Source organism: Natator depressus, chromosome 16 (genome assembly GCF_965152275.1).
Source record: "Natator depressus isolate rNatDep1 chromosome 16, rNatDep2.hap1, whole genome shotgun sequence".
Classification (NCBI taxonomy): domain Eukaryota; kingdom Metazoa; phylum Chordata; order Testudines; family Cheloniidae; genus Natator; species Natator depressus.
Window position 1 is genome coordinate 21,211,948 of NC_134249.1, and position 23,947 is coordinate 21,235,894.

The 23,947-nt window shown below is 45.1% G+C and overlaps 1 protein-coding gene across 8 annotated transcripts in view; it reads right to left on the reverse strand.

The window, feature by feature from the left end:
• KCNT1 (potassium sodium-activated channel subfamily T member 1) overlaps positions 1-23,947 on the reverse strand; it is a 200,584-nt gene that overhangs the window by 75,657 nt on the left and 100,980 nt on the right. For 6 of the 8 annotated variants that reach the window (XM_074973566.1, XM_074973565.1, XM_074973568.1 and 3 more), the window contains one exon: positions 3,335-3,414. In XM_074973566.1, the coding sequence (XP_074829667.1) occupies positions 3,335-3,414 (80 nt within the window). Of the gene's footprint in view, positions 1-3,334; positions 3,415-23,247; positions 23,290-23,947 lie in introns of all 8 variants that reach the window. The other 2 variants (XM_074973569.1, XM_074973571.1) reach the window with 1 other exon arrangement.

Below are 23,947 nucleotides of genomic sequence, written 5' to 3' on the forward strand. Positions count from 1 at the left end.
CCTAACATTTGCAGAGCTTCTCTTTGTAACATGGCATTTAAGACAACACACCCACGATGTTAAACCGGGAATCAGGGATGTCCTAACATGCACTGCTCTTTCACTTGTACAAGAATATATAGCTTAAAGGGGGGGTGGGAAATACATGGAAAATCACTTCCTATTAACCTGGGAGTCCCTGAAGAAAAGACACGGAAAGACACAGGAGCCCTGAACTGGATAATAACTTGTAGGTGTACACAGCAAGGAGAAACGAGAGCCCCATAATAGCTTTAAAGGATGCAAATTTATTACAAGTTCATAATGAGTTTGTCAAAGATCCACTCAGCAAATGCATTTCAGAGTACTGTAACCTGGCTGTATCATATATACAGAATATTGATTTGTGGTTATCATCATGAGTGAATATTAAGTGATGTAATATTGCGGTTCTTGCACATCTGGCTGCCCACATCACCCTCTTCATCTCTGTTATATTATATCTACGAGTGGTCATTACTCACAGTAACTAATTATTAATTATCGGGGGTAGCCATATTAGTCTGTATCCACAAAAACAATGAGGAGTCCGGTGGTACTTTAAAGACTAAGATTTATTTGGGCATAAGCTTTCGTGGGTAAAAAACCCACTTCTTCAGATGCATGGAGTGAAAATTACAGAAAATCTGTAATTTTCACTCCATGCATCCAAAGAAGTAGGGTTTTTACCCATGAACGCTTATGCCCAAATAAATCTGTAATTATGAATTAGTTTCCCATTCTGCTGCCTCTGACTGACATGAAGTCCTCAGCTTTAATAAGAATGAGACAGACGTGGTTATCTTAAACACCTGGAGTAACCAGTTAATTACAAATAGTAAACAGACAGATGGCTGACCCGTGGCTGACACTAGGAGCAATGTTCCCTCTAATTTTTGACAGGACGTGTGCGCAAAAAATTTCTTATGTGCAAATTTTTGAAGCAGAGTTCAAATTTGTGCGCCATGAGGCAAATGCGCCCAAGCGAGTAAAATGCTTATACATTTAAAAAGTTTTAATTTGCAATTTGTGACAATAGTTTTACACCATGTTATTTTATAAATGTAATTTTTAAATACTTAGAAAAAGGAAATTTAACTTCCTTTCCCTTTCCTCCCCTTGCCAGCTAGTAGAATCTGGCTGTGTTGATAGATGGTGGGCAACAATGTCAAAAGTCACCCGTAAATGATATTTCGGCCTGGCTCCGATGTAGTATTTCATTTTTTGAGTGCGCGGTGTTTCACCGTGTGCGCGGGGTTTAGGATCTGTGTGCGCGCGCACATGCCCACAGCTTAGAGGGAACGGTGACTGGGAGGGGTATAGCCATCTACGAGACAGTGCCAGGGAACTTATGTACCAGCTTCCATGAATATTGTGCCTGCTGACATTAAGCCAGATTCCAGCTTCACTGCATGCGCATGCCCCTTGAGTCACACGTACATGTATGTTTCACCCCAATCAGAAGATTGCTCCCATTGTACACATCACTGCGCCACCTTGAAGGCACAAGCATCAGATGTCGCACTGCCCTGCATGCTGATCGGGTATACGATCAGGGTGAGAAGCAATGCAGAGAATAAAACCGCTTTACATCTTGTCCTGCACCACTGCCCCCACCTGCACTATTCCCTCTCACTGGAACTTGCCCTGCTCTGTCCAGCCTTTCTAAGCTGCCAGCTCTGATATGCCAGTAACAAATGCCTTAGTCTTGGGTCTCCCTCTAAGCTGTGGGCATCACAGAATTTAGTGGCTCACTACTTCTGGGGTAGACAAGCTTTCAAGCTACACAGAGCTCTTCCTCAGGTCTGGAAAAGGTACTTAAGAGGGTCACAGCTAAATACAAGATTGAACAGGCAGAATATCTGCTAGTTACTTATGCTAAACTAAGGGACCATTCAAGGTGAACTGCACCATTAACACCCCTGTAGTCATAGGACAAATGGGGGGCGGGGGAGTTAGTGGGTTACACATTGTTGTAATAAGCCATAAATCCAGTGTCTTTAAGACCATGATTTTTATGGTCTAACAGAGTTATGAATTTAAGCTCTCAGGCTTGGATTTTGAAAGTGTTGTGCAGGTTTCCTTTGAGGATGACTGATAGGTCAGATAGAGAGCGATCGCTTTGTGAAAAGTGTTCACCCACAGGTGATAGGGTGGTTTTGTCTTTTATCATTTTCCTCTGAGAGTTCATTCAGGAGCACAGTGATTGTCTGGTTTCACGCACATAGCTGTCCTTGGGGCGTTTGTTTAGTGCATTGGATGAGGTATGCCATATGTTGTGATAGGCATGTGTGGGACCCATGGATCTTGAAAGGTGCGTTATGGGGGGTGTTGCTCATTGTAGCAGTGGGGATACATCTGCAGGTTTTGCATCTGTTGTTCTGGCAGGGTCTGGTGCCGCTCTGAATTGGCGTCCTGGTCTGTGGGGAGCTCACTTCTGATGATGAGCTTGGAGAGGCTGGGGGGTTGTTCTGATCAGATAATAGGAAGAGGAAGAGCTTGAAAGCTGTGTAACTCGAAAACGTCTCTCTCTCTCAACAACAGAAGTTGGTCCAGTAAAAGATAATTCCTCACCCACCTTGCCCCTAATATTCTGGAACCGACATGGCTACAACAATACAGCATACTACAGGGGTAGTCATTTCGCTTGTAAATCTAGAGGCGCTGAGCATCACCCCTGTAAAATGCAGCTAGGTGCCATAGTAGTGAACACTCTATAAATGCCGGTGATGTGGACAATAGAAATATAGGGTGCTGCTTTCCTGTCCTCCCTGTAGAATCATGTTCTTCTCAAGAAAGGAAACCCACTCCCACACCAGTCTGCTTTCACAGATGAAACTCGTTAACCCAGCTCCATCTAAGGCTAACACGCAAAAAGATAGTCCTCAGTGCTGGGAACCGGCACTCTGAAAAATCGACATCAGGGTACAGAAGAACCCTTGAGGCAGCAGTGCCAAGGGTACGGTGCTGAAATGTTGCAACCACTAGATGGCACTTGCTTTCCATCCTAGGACTGATGGAGACTGGTCAATGTGAGCAGCAATTTATTGCTCAAGTTAATAAGTATGCAAAAAAATGTATTATCCTACACATTGTAATCCATCACCTCCATACAAATATTGCTCAAACAGATTTGCTGTGGCTAATAGACCTGAGAGAGAGAGAGAGAGAGAGAGAGAATCTCTCTCTCTATTTTGTAGCCAGTTAGATTTTTCTTTTTCCCCCCCCTCATCCCTTTCATTTCAGACAACCTGGTTATTATTGTAATTACCCGGAAAATAAAACTGTCATGGAGTGTCTTGGTACAAAAACTTACTTGATCTTTGGTTTTTGATGAAGAACAGCTTGAGACGTTCTTTAAAGGTGTTTTCATTTACATAGAACTCAACCTGTACCCTGTGAGCAGAAAGGAAAGAGAGCTGAATTAACTGGGGCTGTCGTTAGTAAAGGTTTCATCTCAAAATCTTCCCACCTCTAAATACGTCCCATACCACCAGGTGCTGTTTCTATATTTCTCACCCACCTTTTCCAACAATCCATCCTGTGAACAAGATTTAAATAAGAAACCATTAGAATGCTGCGCAGAGCAGTAACCAGATGTTACTCTGGGGCCCTATCCCAAGCCCGATTCTGCTCAATTTGTGCTGCTCCTAAAGCACAAAAGGTCTGGAAAGCAGCCAAAACTCCTACACAAACATTTACAGCCAAAAAATAGAAGATGTGCCAGGGTGTTGCAAGGTCTGGCCTGGGGCTAAGCTGAACTATTCTGGCTCCAGGATTGGGAAGCTGCAGATGGCCCTCCTGCTCTGATTAGCTACTGGAAATGAGACCTTGCGGTGACAAAATGCAGCCATGATAATTACCCGCATGCACATACTTTAAAAAGTCATAGCAACGCATTAACCTGTAAGACAGACTACGGCCTCTTAAACAAGCTGTGTGGTTAACCCAATCACGCCATGTGGGTACAAGCCGCTCCACCATGTCCCGCAGGACAACAGATTCTAGCTCCTCTAAGCACACAGGAAGAAAGTTCCTCAGCAAGTCAGGATCAAACCGGGAAGATCCATGTTAATACCGAGCGTGGCACCTACAAGCTGCTGCATTCAGAAAATTGGTGTGACCAGCTCCTTATGGCCATCACTTCACAGCAAGTGGGCAGACATGTTCTGCACTCACTTCCAGCGGCCACGTGATCAAGGGGAGCCTCCCGCAGGCCACACTGCAGTGGCCTAGTCTGGAAGTCACAAAGACATGGCTAGCTAGGTGGAAGCACTCCATGGGCCATACAGGGGAAGGATCCCTAATTGGTGAGATCTCCTCCTCAGCTGGCACAGATCCGTGTAGTCATGACGATACGCAGCAGCTGAAGATCTGGCCCTTAGTGTTGATAATGTATCAAGTTTTAACGTAACCAGAGAGTTAGGAAAGACCTCCCTGCTGCAGCATGGACCCTGACTTCCCCAAAGGCATTCTCTGCCCTCCGACAGCCATTTGCGCTCACAGCCCTTTCCTACAGCACCTGGGCAAAGGGAGCGACCGATAACCCCTCACTCCTTGGCAACCCGTTAGAGACCCAGCACCATGTCACACATGGCAAGGGCCACAGCACAGAGAAACGGCCGTGGTTGCCTGACAACTGGCAAATGAAACAAAAATGGATGCATTTGTCAACCAAAGTCACCTGGGAATCCAAAAGTTCCCCATAACTGTTAACTTCTTGGGCAAAGGATAGATCACCCCACTCAGAGGACGCGGTCCCCATTCCTGCCACACCCTACCATTACCTCTATCTGCTCTGGAGCAAACTACAAGTGCCTTCCTCTTGACCAAGCCCTTCCCGCTATCTGAAGCCCTCTGAAATACAGCACAATAAATCTCCCTGTGAAGGCAGTTCAACCACAACGGGAGCTGCTGCAGCATCAGTGGGTGAGAGGAATGTCAGAGAGGATCTACAGACCCAACCCCGTGGATTTCACTGGAGGATTTGCCTGTGTGAGGACTGCAGGTTCAGGTAACTATACATCCATGTCTTGTTTTCGAAAAGAAAAACACGTGCCATTTTCAAGTTCCTAAGAGGATACCCACCAGAGAGCTAAAAACTGTTTTTAAAAGGTACTTGCCCATGTTCCTTTAGGGCTCCCAGGTGAAAATATTTTATAGTTTAACCAGAAAATTGCACTGTTACCCAAACTAAGTAGAACAGCTGCCTTCTTTGCTGGCCATTGTCAGCATTATTAGCTACATGTTAACTTCATTATGGAAACACAATTAATGTTTAGTCTGATGAGACTGCTCTGCCCAAGAACGGTATGTAAATCTCCAATGAGACTGGCGGGATTCAGTGTTATTATATTGTTGCTTGTTCATCATGTAGTCAGTTATTTTATCTACTATTCAGTCCATTAGGAGGTTATTGCTTCAACTCACTGTATGCCATATTCTAACACGGCATGTTGATAGCGGATCTAATCTTGTTAAAGGCCACCAATGACTTGTTTTCTGTGTGATGTTCCAGGGATAATCCTTCCAAATTCCTGACCAGAACTTTGGAGCAACCAAAGAAACACTGCTTCCCTTGAAAAAAGAAAAGGAGGACTTGTGGCACCTTAGAGACTAACAAATTTATTAGAGCGTAAGCTTTCATGAGTTATCTGATGAAGGGAGCTGTAGCTCACGAAAGCTTATGCTCTAATAAATTGGTTAGTCTCTAAGGTGCCACAAGTCCTCCTTTTCTTTTTGCGGATACAGACTAACACGGCTGCCACTCTGAAACCTGCTTCCCTTGAGAATTTCTCCCAGGTTTTACATTGAGCCCAGTACAAGCTGGGAAAGGATTTTAGGAATTGAGTGAGTGCAGTGCAAATAGCCATCCAAGATTTGAAGGGCTTCCAGGGACTCAACAGTCTACAAGAAATTCAAGCCAAAAATTTGGAGCACTGTTGCTTCACACATCACTGACTTCCAAAGTACTACATATAAAATATGAATGTCTTTCTATTTCAGGTAGAGGGTGGTGCCTGGTTTTGCATCGTGACTTTCACCCAGGTAAAACTAGATGGGGCTTGGTTTGTTTCGTTTTCACTTTATTGCAAGATTTACAATATTCAAATCTTCTCCAAATAGCTTCAATTCCATTACAACCTCCCGAACTCATACCTCATCTCTCCTAACCACCCAGCCTTGCTCTGCATTCCGAGTTTGCTCCTGTACACTCAAAGCTGAAAAGATTTAGGGGGTCTTTAACGCTGTCACTGTTGCAACAGAACGAGAGTGGTTGTGAGGCGTCAGAGATTCAAAGGAACGTCCTTGTATGTTGAAAGGCAGGGCTTGCCCCTTGTAGCAGCTATGTTCAGCAGGACTGAAGCTGTTAAAAAACAAACCCAGTCTACAAGACGACAAATTACCTCTGTTGCTAAGATACCTGATTTGACCATTCCAGCCAAACCTCCAATTGCTGCCAATTGCCTCTGAATTTTACTTGACATTTGGGTATGTTGATGGTTTATTGTTATTCCCTGCCTATCAAGGGAATAACAACGCTTGACAGGCAGGGAGTCTCCGGGGGACCTTCATCAGGCTTAAGGCTACAGATGGTGCTCGAAGGCCCTGAGGGGAACGAGTAGCGATTAACATTAAATAAGGCCCAGATTCACCACAACAGCTACTATTCTACCCACAAAACCTCTCAGGCCACCTTCTTCTCCTCTACTACCCCTGACAGATACTTCCTCCAAATCCTATCCCCTGTCGCCACCTATAGACTTGCTTCTTTCTCACTTGGACAGTCCCGGTCCACCCTAGCTCACTTGGGCTGGCTCAACATCCCCTGCTTCTAAGTTGTACGGAGAGGAGAACTCAGCAGATTGTTCTGCCTCATGACGAAGGGAGATGGAAGCACAAGTGCATCAAACACAGAGATCAAAGTCAGGCAGGTCAATACCTAAGCATCCAGAAGCCGTGGGAAGGAAGGTTTCCCTTCAGTTACATGTGTTATTTCAGAATTTATAAGGCCAAAGTCCAACCCAAAGTCAAGGCTCAAGCAAGGTCTGAATTTTAACCTGGCTCCTCTGCCTAAAGATCAAGAAGGCAACTCAGTGAATGCCCTGTACTTCAGCCATTGTTTGTGGCTGACTTTATAGTCACCTGAATAAATGGCACAATGGGGAAAAGGGAGGTGATTTTAATATGAAGTGCAAATCTCACGCCTGGATGCTGGTGCTAAAACAGACAGGCTGGCAGAAGTCAGAGTCACAAGCCTAAGAACCAACCTGAGGGTGCAGATCTGGGATCTGAGAATCCATCGCTCTGTTATCCAGGATGTGCAACCAAAACCAGTCCCCTCCCTTGCAATACCTGCATGACAATTGCAACTATTTCCATTTTCATCTGCAAAAGTGAGGGAATTGAAACCCTAGACTTGTTCTAAGATGCCCAAGGCTGTGTGTGAAGCAGAATTCGATTGCCGTAAAAGTATCTAGAGGCCTTTACAGACACTCTTGAAGCACCTCTCTTTGGCATTACTGCAGCTTCCCAGGTTGTAAATTACAGTTAGATTTGCTAATTAGAGCATAAAGGATTGTTCTGTAAATTAGCAATGGCTCTGTGTTTTATATTATGAGCAAGAAGGAGCCCATTAGTTACTATTAAACCTAGCAAAGCAGCCAAGTGCAGTGAATTAGCAATCTCTGTGCTTCACTGCATGCTGTCTTTAGAATAACTGCTCTTCCTCTTCTTCTTATTATTATTATTATTTTTAAAACAACAACAAATTACCAGAGATAGCTGGAATATGATTGGGGACTGAAATGAAATGACCCGGGCATGAAAGCGGAGAGCTGCGGTTGTCATGCCATCCTCCACTATCCCATTCCTTTGCACCTATGTAACCGCCTGCACATATGAGGTTAGCTCTCGCCAAAAATTCAAGGCCTGGCACAGCCTGGACGGGAAGATTATTTAAAAGGAAGCTGGGCTATCAGCTCTAACAGCAGGGACAGCTAAATAAATACTTACTAGGCAAGAATGCCGAGCTGCTGAGGCAGTGCAGAGCAAGAGGGGTTTTTTAGAAAACCCGGTCATGGTTTCAGAATCCCTGTCCAGCCAGGGGGGTCCACCAGCAAGCGCTGACATTTTGATGTGACTGTCCCCAACCCTTCTGCTGGGAAGTCACGAGACGTACAGGAAGCAAAGGTCACCTTTGGAGTGAATGAGAGATCAGCTCCTCTGAGCTGTTTTCTGGTAAACTCTCTTACTAAGTTAAAACAATTGTTGGTGAATTTAGGACTGTTCAATTCATGTATAAATATAACTGTATGAATGGTAAGATCATCATCCCCTGTTACAGTAGCCAGGATGAAAATGTGGAAGGGATAGAAAACCTCACAAACTTCAGGCCACAAGCCAACTAACTTCCTGGGGCCAGAAGAAACTTCCTTCCCTCTCAGGAATGTTATGCATGATCACTTCACACCTTCCTGTGAATGATTTGGGACTGGACACTAGCACAGACCGGAGGACCGAATGGACTGCTGGTCTGGTCTAGGACAGCAGTTCCTTTGGCAGTGATTGGGTTATGCCACGTGGAACTAGATAACACAGTGGAAAGTCAGGCCTGGAGGGAGTTAAAGGCATCAGCCTTCAAGTTAGACCAAAGCACACTGCTGCTAATCCTGCCACATCCCCAAAGCTACTGCTGAAAAGACTGCATTTAAGGCAAAGCCGGAGGCTTCTGGGCCATCAAGCTACATTCAGCCTCAGACACCAAGTCACTGGGCAAATCACTTCACCTCTCTGTGTCCCTCAGCCAAAGCAGGTGGAAACTGGGGGGAAGAAACCAAGGACCTTACAAGAGAGCAGATGCTGTTTTCCTGACTGAGCTAATTACAGAAGAAACACCCTGCTAGCTTGCCTGTATATACATTTGTGACTCCAGTGATGCTGGCAGAGAGACTGCGCAATATGCCGTTTCACTGGCAGTATATTACTGAAAGATGGACTCCATAGCACAGGTGATAACAAACAACAGACCGCAGTTGGGAGATCTGGCATTCACGCTGCTCACGCTGCAAGGCGGGACGTGCTCACTAAGACAGTTTGCAGCTCTCAGCTTTGGGTGAACTGAGCAACTTGTGGAAAGAGATTTGAACAGACATTTATAGCTCATCAGGAGTAAGGGCTGGAAAATTTACAGCATTAAGCAAGGAAATCTATAAGACACACGAAGAGCCAAATGCACCCGTGCTGTAAGCCCATGGAGCTTCTCCCAGTGTACAGCAGGCCCAAAAGATTAATGCCCTGAAAGAAGGCAGGAGGAGAAACGTACAGGGCTAGCCGTGACTACAAGCACCATGCACCGCTCATCCTCCACAATCAAAGCTGAGAAGCTGGAGTTTAGAAAGCAAACAGAATTCCTGGAAACTCCAGGCAGTTTGCAGTTTTATAATGGAAAGAAGGATCTGAATTGAACACAGCTGGAATAACAGAAGCTACCTGCAAGCAACTTTGTCCTAAAACCCATTTTGCCTGTTTGTCAGTTGCTCACATGTTAGAAATGGAGACAGGGAACAGACCAACAGCCTGCAATGCTCAGATAGTGCAATACAATTCTGAAAAATGTGACATCGCTCCCAATGTAATGGGTTTTTTGAGATGATGAATATAGCAGAACTCTGAGAACCATATGCTGCTAAACAACATGCACACAGAAAAACTGCCAGGAAAAAATATCAGCAGAATTTCTGAAAGTATTTACATCGGCACAGTCGAAATGATGTGTCAGTTCCAAGCAGAAATAAATGAGAAGCTTCGTAAGAAAGCTCAGGCATATTAAGATGAATTATTTCCAAAGTTAGACTCACAAAATAATTTATCTGTGTCAGGGCACATTTTTTACAAATAAATCAGATGGCTGGAACTACTCACTACACAGCACGCATGAGCTCACTGCTCTCTGTCTTTGTTAACACTTGTCATAGAACACGGCAAGTGTCTGGTCTCCAGCTAGGGCACTGATCAATATATGCTAATTCATCAGAGCTGCAGAGAATTAAATACATCTGTACAAAAGAGACGCTTTCCAAAAACATGGCCTGTCTTACAGAAAGATTTGCATTAGTAATGAAGAAACCAGCAGCAACGTCACTCTTAGGTTTCAGACAGATGGCGAGCTTATCTATGGCAGTACTAGTCACTTAAAAATTATGAATATAAACACTGATAGATGAAAGCACTGAATGATTATAGAAGATATTTCTCTATGTGACAAATGACTGTATGTATTCATCAGTTATAAACTGCAACCATACAAAGAAATGCTCTTAAGGCAAGCTAAAACGGCAAGATTTCTGCAGCAGGGACTGTTCTTTCTTTCAAGACAAAAGAAAGAGACAGAAAGACAAAATCGCAGAGTCTACACGCTCTCATTCTTTGGGTCTGGAACCAAATTTCACAGCTGGCTCTGCAATGCTCCTAAGTTCCTGAACCAAAACCCCAAGTGCCCTGGGAAATTACCACTGACAGTTCGAGTGCCTCTCCATTCTTAAATAAATAGAATAATTAAACTGTATCATTCAACAGCTGAGTTGTTTAGAATTCTCACAGGACCCTTCCCTCCCCCTTTCATGACTGTACCAGAAGCAGAGAATTTAGAAGTGGGGTAATCATCAGAAAGTTATTGACATAATTATGGGAGAGGGGAGGAGGTGGCAGCTGAAATCTCAGCACCCCAACCTTGCTGGGCAAGAGGAGGAGAAGGCCATCCCAGCAAAGCACACAACCTGGGCTCTGGGATCAGGCAGCACTGAGTGTGTTCAAATATATAAGGGAAATGACAGGGATGAGGTGAAGGGACCCCACACAGTCTCTGGAGGGGCAATGGAGTTAAAACCCATCCCAAATGTCTGCACCCCCTTACACTCTGAAACCAGGGATGGGTGGATTAGCAGGTGCTCCCCCATAAATGCTCGAGCATCATGGGCAGCAGGACCTCAACTCCCTGAAGGTATAAAGCTGCTGGGAGGGAGATGGAGAATAGAGGAGGAAACAGTGAAAACAGACTCCCAGAGGTCCACAGGTGCACAAACTGCCACTCGCTCCTTCTTGCGACATTCAGCACAAAGTTGACGAGTCCGTTTAGTAAGCATTCAGGTGGGTAAATAAATGAGAGGTGTCACCTCTGCTTGACTTCACTTAAATCCCTTGCAAAGGCAAAGGTCTGCCTCTTGGGCAAATGATCCCCTCCTCCCTGAACCAGGGGGCAAATCCTCACATGGGTACTCTACACACACTCAAGCATGCCAAGGGCAGCAGCCCCAGCAAAGGCATCGAGCTCAGTCTGACCCAGAGCCAGGTATGTCCTGATTTGGAATAACACAATGGTGGGGTTCGCACAATTCTGAGACACAAATACCGCCAGGCACTGTTTGTGCTGCACATTCAGCAGGCATTTTTAAGCACATCAGCTGTTAGCCGGAGGGCCTGATCGAGGCTCTCAGGCAGCTTCTTTGTTCAAGGAGTCATTTGCACACAGGGGATTGTTCAGAAAGGATTTATTTTGGGGGGCAGGGAAAGCAGAGATATAAACCCACCTCTGCTGCAAATACAGTTCAGGGCAGAATGTCATGGGGTGGGGAGGTTCTCATTACTGCCACCTCTGGCTGAGAAAAATGGTCGAGCCGTCTTTCAGAAAGAGAGAAGGCAAAGCGCAAGATGCAGCAAGGAGGAACGTTTTGCTCCAAGTCACCACGCCCCTTCCACGGACAGGATTTGCCAGGTGGTGGGTGTATTACTGATGCATTCAGAGGGAACGGGGGCAATCTTCCTGAAGGTGAGTTAGCATGGCAAATAAAGCAGCACGTTATACTCAGGGCGAAAAAACCAGGCCCCACTGTTAAATCACCTGGTGCTTTCAGGCTAATGCACACACGGATACGTGCGCTGTCTGGTACTACCCGTTCAGGTAGGAGGCTGCAGGTCACCTCCTGCAGCTGCAAGCCAGCAGGTTACCATCTAGCAGTTACGTTAAGTGCCCAACTCAAACGAATGGGCTGCCACTGCCACAAGGCGAGAGCTTTAAAAGGGAAAAGGTGCAAAGTCCTGTGGGTAGCTCAGTGTAAGTCACCATAAATAGCAGGAGCTGCTAGGCTGCCTTTCCCCTCAGGCTCTGCCCCCTCCTTTCAGCAGACGCCCTCGGGCCCAGTTAAACAGCTATTGCAGGTGCCTCCCTCTCTGGGCACCCACCTTGAGGCCTGGTAAAGGGGACTGAGGTGCAGAAGGTGCTGGGCACCCTCCTCTACCCCGGGCTGGCTGGGGTAAGTACCTGCAAGGGGCTGACATTTACCCCAGGCAGGGCAACTCCTGCAGCCCGCAGCTAGCAGCATCAGGAAGGCAAACATGGGCCACTGTTCCTGTACGAACCACAGCCGGCATCCGGCAATCGCTGCTTAGAGCCTCCCACGTACAGCACTAAGCAAAGAGAGAGTAGGCACCATCATCAGTAAAATACCCCCACCAAACCAGTCTCCTCGAACCGTCACTCAGCGATTTGAAGACAACAGGGCAGCTGTGTTCTTAAGGTTAAAAAAGCCTCCTTGCCCTGAGCTACCCACAGGACTTTGCACCAATACCCCCCCCCCCCCGCAAAAAAAACCTGAGACACCCAGAATCACTATAGTCATTTTTAAAACTCATGGCTAGTGCTTTGAAAGATTCACCTGATCAACAAAAGCACTGGGAAGCAATGAGAGGACATTAGGGTACCTATATGACAACACCAGACCCTTGGAGCAGTGATTCAGTCCTGGGGTCAGGGGCATGACACCCTTGGTACAGTGGCATTGTGCTCACTTACCACCAGGATGGGATTTTGTCCTTGGACTCTCCTTTCTATCTTTACTGATTATTTATCAAAGGCTTGTAGACAGATTTTTTTTAAAAAATGACAAATTTAATTCCTACGTAAATCAGGATCCAACATCATCAACTTGACCTGGGCATCATGTGGACAAGCACCCCACAACACAGACCTCCTAATGAACCTCAAACTAGACAGTCTCCCTGCCATCGCAAACCCACAGTGTTTACCACCCATGCAATGGCTTTTCGATGTAGATGAATCTAAAGATCTGGATACTCACTTTCTCTTGTTGACCAAGCAGAGTTTGAAACTGAACCCATGGAGATTTTATTTCTGGGAGAAATCTTGCAGCATCTCCCCCAGTCTTTCCAGCCTGGATCCACCCTAGCTGGACTTGTTTTGACCCACTCTGATAATAATCAAAACAAGCCTAGTTAAAAGCCGATTGCTTGGAAGTACTGTAATTACTGTCATTATGCACTTCATAATGCCTGAACACCTTCATTTTCGTAGTACAGGCTTGGTTTCTTTTCTCGGGGGTTTTTTTTTTTTTTGTACTTTACTAACCTAGGATCACAGGCAATTTGTTCCAAGAAGATGAGCTTCCAACAAAAGACATTTGCGTATCCTAACAAGTACAGAACACAAGCTAAAAATGAGCACCGCTCCAATCTCAGGAACTAAAAAGGAGCTGTCTGGATAACTAGGAAAAATAAGCAGTTTCATATCTCTGCAGATCTCTTGTATGACAACGGTATCATCCCTAGATATTTCGGGAGAAGGTGAAACAAAAAAACGTAGCCCTCTTTCCTAAGGAAAAAATGGGGCTGAAAAGTTAACACAAATTAATATGCAACACAAACAATAGCAGGACACCGCACATAAAGCTACACAGCAGAGCTCTCCCAGGTGAGATGGGAAAGAGAGGGTTAAAAAGAAGATGCACTGTTCCAGCAAAAACATGAGATCCAGAATTTTTTATTTCCATGAGACTTACATGGATATTTCAGATTGGAAAGTCTGCTTACAAACTCGTCCCACCTCAGGCCCTGCGCCACGACTGACTGGCAGATCTGCACAGCACAACCCTCCTCAGATTCCCTTACTGCAATGACAGCTGGGGATGTTTTGAAAACCTAGAAGGCTCCAAAAACTACTGACCAATCAAAAGAGTGGGGTTAATAAAATGCCAGCTCGCCTTGGATACTGCTGCCATCCAGATGCTTTTTAAAAAGACAGGGGGAAATTCATTCCTAGAAAACCAGTGGAGCTGCAATGGGGTTCATTTAATCCCTAGTTTATGATGTTTTCAAAATTCAATTTTTATAATACTCTCAGAGGAGGAAAGAAGGTGTTGAGTGTAAAACACAGGACTGGAACTCAGGAGATCTGGCTCTGTCACCAACTTTATGTGTTACCTTGGGCAAGTTACTTTATCCCACTTTTACAGAGAAGTTTTGTCACTGGGCATTGTGAAGCTTAATTAATATTTGTAAAGCTCTCTGCAGTTCTTGACTGGAAGGTGAGAGGGAATAAATGCAAATAATCATTATTGTACCTTAAAAGACTCTTTTCCCCCTCCCAATTTGGCAAACACTGAAATTTTCCTCTCTAGTTCAAGCATTTTTTCATATGCACATGGCTGTTTAATCACACCACCAACTAGCAGCTCACACAACATCTTTCTGCAACAAATCATCCCATTCTCTTACCACTGTCATCCTCTGATATTAGCAACACAGTGAATCCGGGAACTGTGTTGGTTAGTTAACCAACCAGAAAGGGGGAGCAGAGATACATGAGCCTTTGTGAGTGTGTGGGAACATGGGACATAGGCCTGGAAGGGCTCTCCTGTGGCACTGAGTCCAGTCCTGTGCTATCACAGGCAATCCCAGCATATCACCCAATTCTAAAACTTATCAAGCTCCACCCTAAAACCAGTTAGGTTTCTTGCCCCCACTTCTACTGAGAGCCTATTCCAGAACCCCAATCCTCTGATGGTTAGAAACCTGATTTCCAGTCTAAATTTACTCATGGCCAGTTTATTCCCATTTGTTCTTGTGCCAACATTGCCCTTTAGCTTCAACAGCCCCCCCCTCCCCCCCACTCTCCAGCCTTTCTTCCTCCCTCCATGTATGTATAGAGAGAGACTAGAGAGCAATCATATCTGCTCTCATCCTTTGATTTGCTAGGCTAAACAAGCCAAGCTCTTCCAGTCTCCTTTCATATGAAAGGATCTCCATTCCCTTGGTGTAAGAGGGCCCCAGTACACTGCAGCTTAACCATTATTTAAATGGCTTTATTCTTGTTTCTTCACATGATTGAAGTTTGTTCCCTGGATATATACTAGGTCTGTTTGTTTTCGCTGTAATGATTGTGCTGCTTGCATTCAGTAGGTGAGTTGCTTGCTGTATACGCTGAGGCTTAGCAACGCACTTGTTGCACACGTAAGGGAAGCCTAGCCTCGAGTTTGCAACTACAGACCAAAACAGAGAGCTTGTTTGAAATGAGATGGTGCCACCAAGCATGAAGCTGCACGGCAGCTTCTTGATATTACCTACATCAGTGGTTCTCAAACTTTTCTACTGGTGACCCCTTTCACACAGCAAGCCTCTGAGTGCAACCCCCCTCATAAATTAAAAACACTTTTTATGTATTTAACATTATTATAAATTCTGGAGGCAAAGCAGGGTTCAGGGGGGGAAGGCTGACAGCTCGTGACCCCCCACGAAATAACCTCACGACCCCCGAGGGGTCATGACCCCCAGTTTCAGAACCCCTGATCTACACCATGCTGCAAAGCAACAGCTTGCAACCCTGTTACTTGGGTCACTGTTAGTCAAAGCCAAGCAGCAATCACGCAGTTCTAAAATGTAAATACTGCAAACCCTGGAATTTATGCCTTCTAAAAGCCATTTTATGGATAGAGCCAGGTTGTTTTAGGTGGAAACAAGGATGGAGCAGAAAGAGGGTCAGATCTAGGTGACCTGGAGTTGCAGCTAGCAAGAGATGTTAAGAGTAACAAGAAGGGTTTCTTCAGGTATGTTGGCAACAAGAAGAAAGCCAAGGAAAGTGTGGGCCCCTTACTGAATGAGGGAGGCAACCTAGTGACAGAGGATGTGGAAAAAGCTAATGTACTCAATGCTTTTTTTGCCTCGGTCTTCACAAACAAGGTCAGCTCCCAGACTACTGCACTGGACAGCACAGCATGGAGAGTAGGTGGCCAGCCCTCTGTGGAGAAAGAAGTGGTTCGGGACTATTTAGAAAAGCTGGACGAGCACAAGTCCATGGGGCTGGATGCGCTGCATCCGAGAGTGCTAAAGGAGTTGGTGGATGTGACTGCAGAGCCATTGGCCATTATCTTTGAAAACTCATGGCGATCGGGGAAAGTCCCGGACGACTGGAAAAAGGCTAATGTAGTGCCCATCTTTAAAAAAGGGAAGAAGGAGGATCCTGGGAACTACAGGCCAGTCAGCCTCACCTCAGTCCCAGGAAAAATCATGGAGCAGGTCCTCAAGGAATCAATTCTAAAGCACTTAGAGGAGAGGAAAGTGATAAGGAATAGTCAGCAAGGGCAAGTCATGCCTGACTAATCTAATTGCCTTCTATGACGAGATAGCTGGCTCTGTGGATGAGGGGAAAGCAGTGGACTTGTTGTTCCTTGACTTCAGCAAAGCTTTTGACACGGTCTCCCACAGTATTCTTGCCAGCAAGTTAAAGAAGTATGGGCTGGATGAATGGACTATAAAGGTGGATAGAAAGTTGGCTAGATTGTCGGGCTCAACGGGTAGAGATCAATGGCTCCATGTCTAGCTGGCAGCTGGTATCAAGTGGAGTGCCCCAAGGGTCAGTCCTGGGGCCGATATTTTGTTCAATATCTTCATAAATGATCTGGAGGATGGTGTGGATTGCACTCTCAGCAAGTTTGCAGATGACACTAAACTGGGAGAAGAGGAAGATACGCTGGAGTGTAGGGATAGGATACAGAGGGCCCTAGACAAATTAGAGGATTGGGCCAAAAGAAATCTGATGAGGTTCAACAAGGACAAGTGCAGAGTCCTGCACTTAGGACGGAAGAATCCCATGCACCGCTACAGACTAGGGACCGAATGGCTCGGCAGCAGTTCTGCAGAAAAGGAACTAGGGGTTACAGTGGACGAGAAGCTGGGTATGAGTCAACAGTGTGCCCTTGTTGCCAAGAAGGCGAATGGCATTTTGGGATGTATAAGTAGGGGCATTGCCAGCAGATCGAGGGACGTGATTGTTCCCCTCTATTTGACATTGGTGAGGCCTCATCTGGAGTACTGTGTCCAGTTTTGGGCCCCACACTACAAGAAGGAAAAATTGGAAAACATCCAGTGGAGGGGAACAAAAATGATTAGGGGACTGGAACACATGACTTATGAGGAGAGGCTGAGGGAACTGGGATTGTTTAGTCTGCGGAAGAGAAGAATGAGGGGGGATTTGATAGCTGCTTTCAACTACCTGAAAGGGGGTTCCAAAGAGGATGGATCTAGACTGTTCTCAATGGTAGCAGATGACAGAACGAGGAGTAATGGTCTCAAGTCGCAGTGGGGGAGGTTTAGGTTGGATATTAGGAAAAACTTTTTCACTAGGAGGATTGGTGAAACACTGGAATGGGTTACCTAGGGTGGTGGTGGAATCTCCTTCCTTAGATATTTTTAAGGTCAGGCTTGACAAAGCCCTGGCTGGGATGATTTAGTTGGGGATTGGTCCTGCTTTGAGCAGGGGGTTGGACTAGATGACCTCCTGAGGTCCCTTCCAACCCTGATATTCTATGATTCTAGTGTCATTTCCCAAGAGAGGCAGCTCAATCCCACAGAGCTCCATTAGGGAGCGATCTGGTCATGGCCGGCACATCCATCTCCAACAGCAGCAGCTCTATCAAGTGTCAGTATAACCCTCCATGAAGCCCAGCATCATCCGTATGCTCTAACTCTAACAGAGCAGCTGGTATGTTATATCTGATCCTGTCACTGCTAAGCAGTGGCCTCATAATCCCAGTCTAACAGGGGGCCAAAGAAAGACAGAAACCTCAGGCATCTCAGACTCCGGCTGGGATCGGATTCTTCCAACCTGAGCAGGTATGTTCACCTAGCACTGGCAGTCTAATTCAAAGGGGAAAACAGAAAACATTCCGAGAAATATCACGTGTTTATGTTTGTGAAAGGCCCCAGCGTGGCAGCCGATCACCGGAGGTCCCGTCCCATCACTAACACTCTGTAGACAAGCTTGCCTTGACCTTCTCCGAAGTGAAAAGATAGTCTCCATGCCTATTTATTATTTGGCTTTGGTGGAGGCAGCCATGGGAAATGCCAATGAGCGTCAACTACAGCAGTGATCTTTGGGATGTAAGCACCAAGCCAAGACACTGAACTGGAGATATTGGCTGCTAGCCGTCACAGATCGGCAGTTTCATTATACCATCCCATAGCAGAACAGGAAGGGAGAAAGACAGTACAGAGATAGGAGGAGAGGCACAAGGCGTAAGCTGAAACGTTCAGAACCCACAAGGGGATTGCCAGGGACATAGCCAACTAAGCCAAGTCTTATGCCAAGATGTAGGATTGGAGGAGGACAAGCTGGGAAATTGAGAACAAGAGACACTAACCCAGAGGGAATGGAGTGTAAGGGGGAAGACAGACAGACGCACAAGCCCACGCAATCCCACCTTCAGAGTCTTTTGTTAAACAAGCCTTTCCAAATCCACATTTTAAGACTTAAAAGAAAAAAAAAAAAGAAGCCTTCAAACCTGGGAGCTTGCCAAAGCTTAAAACACTGTTGCAGACTGCCCACACTTTAAATAAGCAGTAATTGAACAATTATTGAAATAACGGAGGCTATGTGCTTCAATGAAATTACATCAACTCGCTATGGTACAGCTTCAAATAAAGCGTCACTGAAAAAAAAATTTAAAGGGCAAACTGACAGAAGCAGTGGGACATAGGATACGTTTTTATGAGGTATATTATGGTAGCACCTAGAGGACCCAACCAAGATGAGAGTCCCATTGTGCTTGGAGCTGTACAATTCTGTAACCAGAGACAGTCTCTGTTCCAATGAGTTTAAAATCTAAATACCCAAGGGTCGGGAGAGGAGACAGTCCCAGAGAGGGGAGTGATTTGCTCACCATCATCACTGGCAAAGTGGGGAATAGAACCCAACTCTCCTGAGCCCATCCCTGCACCCCATTCAGCAGCCGACGCACCCTCCCCTGTGTCAGAAATACATTCAGCCTTGGTATCTGGAGGCAGCAGAATGCTGCCTTACCTGCCTTCACTATACCCCCCTTGAAGGCCATAGGAGCCATCAAGGAGAAATACAAGGACCTGACCCTGTAAGCAGATTCTCATGAGCAGTCCTCACTCACACAAACAGCCCCATTGAAGTCACTGTAATGAAATCCATGGGCTTACTTCCACGATGAAGGGTTTGCCGGATCAGGCCTATATCCATTGCCCTTGCCCCCCCCCCCCATGCTGGCTGTGCAGCCAGAGAGTGCAGATTCAGGGGGACCTGGGGGCACACAGGGAGAGATCATACAAATTACTCCATGCCTCCTAAGCTCTGTGTGGGTCCTGCCTAGCTCAGGAGGCCCATGAACTTGCTGTGGTTCAAGTTGTTGCAGACTACGTTGTTCTGCTAGATCAGGTCCTTGGTGCACAAGACTTTTCACTCCCTGAAGCCCCAGAGTGTGACACTTCACACCCCTCTTTCTGTAGTGCCGGTGGCTGCACTTTGCAATTTTAAAAATAATTGAAACAGGTGCGATGCCTGGGTTTTCTCTGCTCACCAGTGAGCCTGCAGAGAATGGAGTCTGTGAGGAACTCAGAATCCCTGGCTATATTCTCTCTCTCAATGAACCTTTTCACCTAGCAAATACACTGATGGACATTTCCCAGACCAAAGCCCTTCCCGTCAGCTCTGAATGTCTCGACTCCTAGAGGAGTTCCATAAAGAGCCCATAACATAAAGCTTATGCTCAAATAAATTGGTTAGTCTCTAAGGTGCCACAAGTCCTCCTTTTCTTTTTATAAAGAGCCCACAACATTTCTCACTGCAGCAGTCTCTCCACTGAATCTCTGGGATGCATTTAAACAGACACACACGCACACTGCAAACTGAACTAAAAGGAAACTTAAGGCTGATGCAAGTATCCAAGCCCAAATCAGCTCATTCAGCCCAAAGAACACAGCTCCTCATGGTAACAGACATGCTACAAGTGGGGCTTCAGAAGAGAGCTTTCGGAGGGGACGGTTCCCCGGTGAGGGTACCAGCCTGGGGTTCTAGGAGGTGAGCTCAGTTCTCTGCTCCACATGCGACCTGAGGCAAGTCACTGAGCGTGACATCTTCAAAAACACTTATGAGCCTAAGCCCCGTTTTAAAAAGTGACACAGGCAATTTAGGAGCCTACTGGAAGTCAAGGGGAATTTGGCTCTTGAATCCCTACATTGCTTTTGAAAATAGGGCTGAGGCTCATAAATCATTCAGGTGCTTTTGAAAAATGTTATCCATAATCTCTCTGGGCCTCATCTCCCTATCTGTACAATAGGGCTAACAGCACTGCCCGACCCCACAGGGCCTTGTGAGGAGCAATACAATAAAGGTTGTGAGGAGCTCAGACACTCCAATAATGGCAACCATACAAGTACTATCGCTAGCTCCCAGGCATCACGCAGCGAAAGACAGTGAGTGCTTATTATATTTATACTAGAGTCAGTCTTAATCCAAAAAACTGAATCCAAAGAGCCTGTCCTTTCAGGAAGCTCAAATACAGAGGCAAACTCTGCAGTTCCAACCCTGGCCTAACCAAAAGCCCCTAACTGGGCTGTGGGTCTGCATCCAGCTCTTCATGGTGAGCTCAGTTCCCTCACTAGTGTATATTCCTTATGTTACTTGGATTGTAAACTCTTTGGGAGTTGAGACAGTCTTTTTATTCTGTGTTTGTACAGCGCCTAGCACAGTGGGATCCTGGTCTATGACTGGGGCTCCTACGTACCACCGCAAAACAGATGAATGAACATCATAATAATAAATAATCCTAAAATTCTATAGGGTGAAATGCTGACAAAATGCCCATGGACCTCAATAGAGCCAGGATTTCACCCCCAGGCTACTGGTTGGCAAAAACACATTCTACAGTCTGCAGAAGTGCCACCCTCTCCTAATCGGTTGCAATTGGTATTTGCTCCCCTTCTGCACAAGCAAAAAGATCAGTGTATATTGGCCAATATCAAATCCAGTTAGTTTAAAGAAACAACATAACGTGATTAAATAACTAGCCTTCATTGTTTTGTTGCATCTGTAGGCTGCTTGTGGGCAGAATCTTATTATAAAGAAAGCTATAACGCTATAAAAATGCCTTTTATTAAGTGATTTTTGGGGGGGGAGGGAGGAAGAGACTTTTGGAGGGGTGCTCAGGGAGCAGAAATTGCTCCTTTAAACTCCAAACCTCCTGAGCCTCATAATTGACAGCTTTGGTGCAGAGTTTGAAAGTAGCTTTCCTTTCATTTTCCCAGCTAACTCCCTTTAGATTTTTTCCTAAATCCAACGATGGCTCCAGCCATCTAGCACAATGAATAATTAGGTTTTGGCAAACGCCCGGGAGTTCTGCAGTACTTCAGAGGAAAGAGTAAATTTCTGTGAACCAAGAGATCAAAGGCTATTAGATGATCAAATAAATGTAAACCAGTGGTACTAAGCAGAAGATTTTGATGTTCTACATTGACTCGCGTGTGCTCAGTATTCCAAAGCATTTACAAAGTAATAAGTCAGTTATAGGCAGAGCACTGGCTGAGAACAAGGAAGATGTTATACATTTAGGAATTCATCACGCATAGTTTTGGCCATTGCATACTTTTTAGAAAAGGAAAAGAATGCTTGCCAGAATTCAGGGTTACTCTTCTTGGAAAAAACTCTTAGGAGGGGACCTGTCATTTCCACCTGGAAAGGCAGAACGGACCTCACTTCAAGGTCTCATTGGACTCTAACTCAATGGCCCATCTATCTAAGTTTTTATAAGGTCACCCACCACCATGGTATCTACGCCTGTACAGTTTACTGGAATATTTTTGAGCATGTGCAAGCTTCATTAATAGCAAATAGCTTCTATGTTAGAATGCCAGTTTGACCGAGACATGGGAAATGCTTCACCTTTTGTAAATACCATTGAAAAGTCTGGATGTAATTAATATTGCAGGATGCCTTTGAAAATACCCACTACAGACACTGATAACTGACCACATACTCATGCCTGGTTTCCTAGAGCAAAGGAAAAGCTATAGATTTGGATTTAGGCTTTGTTGAGGATATAACTTGTTACTCTTAAAGTGTTTCTTCTATATAATAAAGATAAAAACTTAGACTGTAAGCTCTTGGGGCCGGGACCATCTTTTTGTTCTGTTTGTACTGCACCTAGCACAATAGGGTGCTAGCTCCTATGTGCTACCGCAGTACCAACAGTTAGTTATAAAGGAACCATTCTCACCACAAAAACAAATGACACTGTGAAATCGGTACCATGTGGAATGGAAGGAGTAGGGAATTTACAGTGTGGGGCTGTCAATTAATAATGCTGCCTAGACGTGAGTTTGGAGACAGGCATGTCCGATGTCTTCCTTGATCTCATTACAGGAATGTCAACAAAAGAGCCACAGACATCAGCAGTCCCACCCTTGCCCAGTAAAGTGGCATAGAAGTGACATAGAATTCTTGTGACCTGATTTTGACTTCATTGTGAGTTGTGGATACTCAGCAAAGGACTTAAGCAATACATGAGCCTTGTGCTGACTTTTTGCCCACGGGTAAGTTTCATCCTTGGTCTTCAGCACTAAGCAGGATTTGGCCCCTAGTATTACATTCAGCGTCTCTTTAAGTTTGGTGCATTCACATGAAATACCTGCATAGATTCAGTCATGAGAGCGCAGCAGCTATTGTCGTCAGGTTCACAAAGACTCTATTAAAAGCAGAATAATCCATTACAAGCTGTTAAAATTAAAACTGACCATTGCTGCGTGCAGTAGCTATTACCATAAACACTTGACTGAGCAAAGAACGTGCAGCCACGAGTCACAAGGAAAACCACATCATCCATTTCTTTTCTATTTGTATATTTTCATAACCTGGAAATGGCATAGGTTCAGTTGTGTGGGAACACAAAGCATTGGCAGTTGAGGGCAGAGAGAAGTCCTGTTTTGGGTGGCTTAGTGTCCAGTCAACGTTCACGTCAAATCCCCAGTAATATTAAGGGGAGTGAAAGGCACACATGAAAAGGGGATCAAAACCCCGGGTTTCTTAAACACAGCTCTTGCATGGCCAAGAAACTCATGCAATTCATGCAGCTGCAAACTTACTGTGAAAGTGAGGAATCCATACTGAAATCTTCTGCATGTGGCCTACAGACACAGAGTAAAAGCATCATAACGAATGAGACAAACATCAATTATACCATAAGGGTTACCGGGGGAATGGAGAGGGCTGAGGGGTACAGACCTGTTAAAGGAAACTAACATAAAACAGACAAAACCAATCATTATAATGGGCCAAATTCAAAGATATGCTATCAAGATCAATGGAGCTGTATGCAATTATCTGGGGTAGAACTTGGCCATGTGTCTCTTAATATCCTGATCAACATACTATTTACTGTGTATTGGATGTTAGGCATCAAAGAATATTATGTAATGAGATTTTTGTGGGGGGTGTTTACTTTTTTTTTTTTTTTTTAAAAAGGCCCAGCTATACTATATTCCTAAGCATGAAAAAAACAAAACGTTATATTTTTTGCAAATTATATTGCTGCACTATTTTAATACGTCACATCTGTTGGGAATAACTTTGCCCTTTTTGGTGTTTCTCACGGGTTACACACCGGATTGATCCTGAATGCATCTATTTTTATTTTACATTCACTGTGCATTAGACAAAAGGAAGACAGACAAGTAACAGAACAAAGAAGAACAATGAGGGTGGTATTAATGGCACTAATGACAGAAAGAGGAGATGGGATAAGAACACAAGGCGCACGAAAGAGAGTAGGAGTCAAAGGAAACA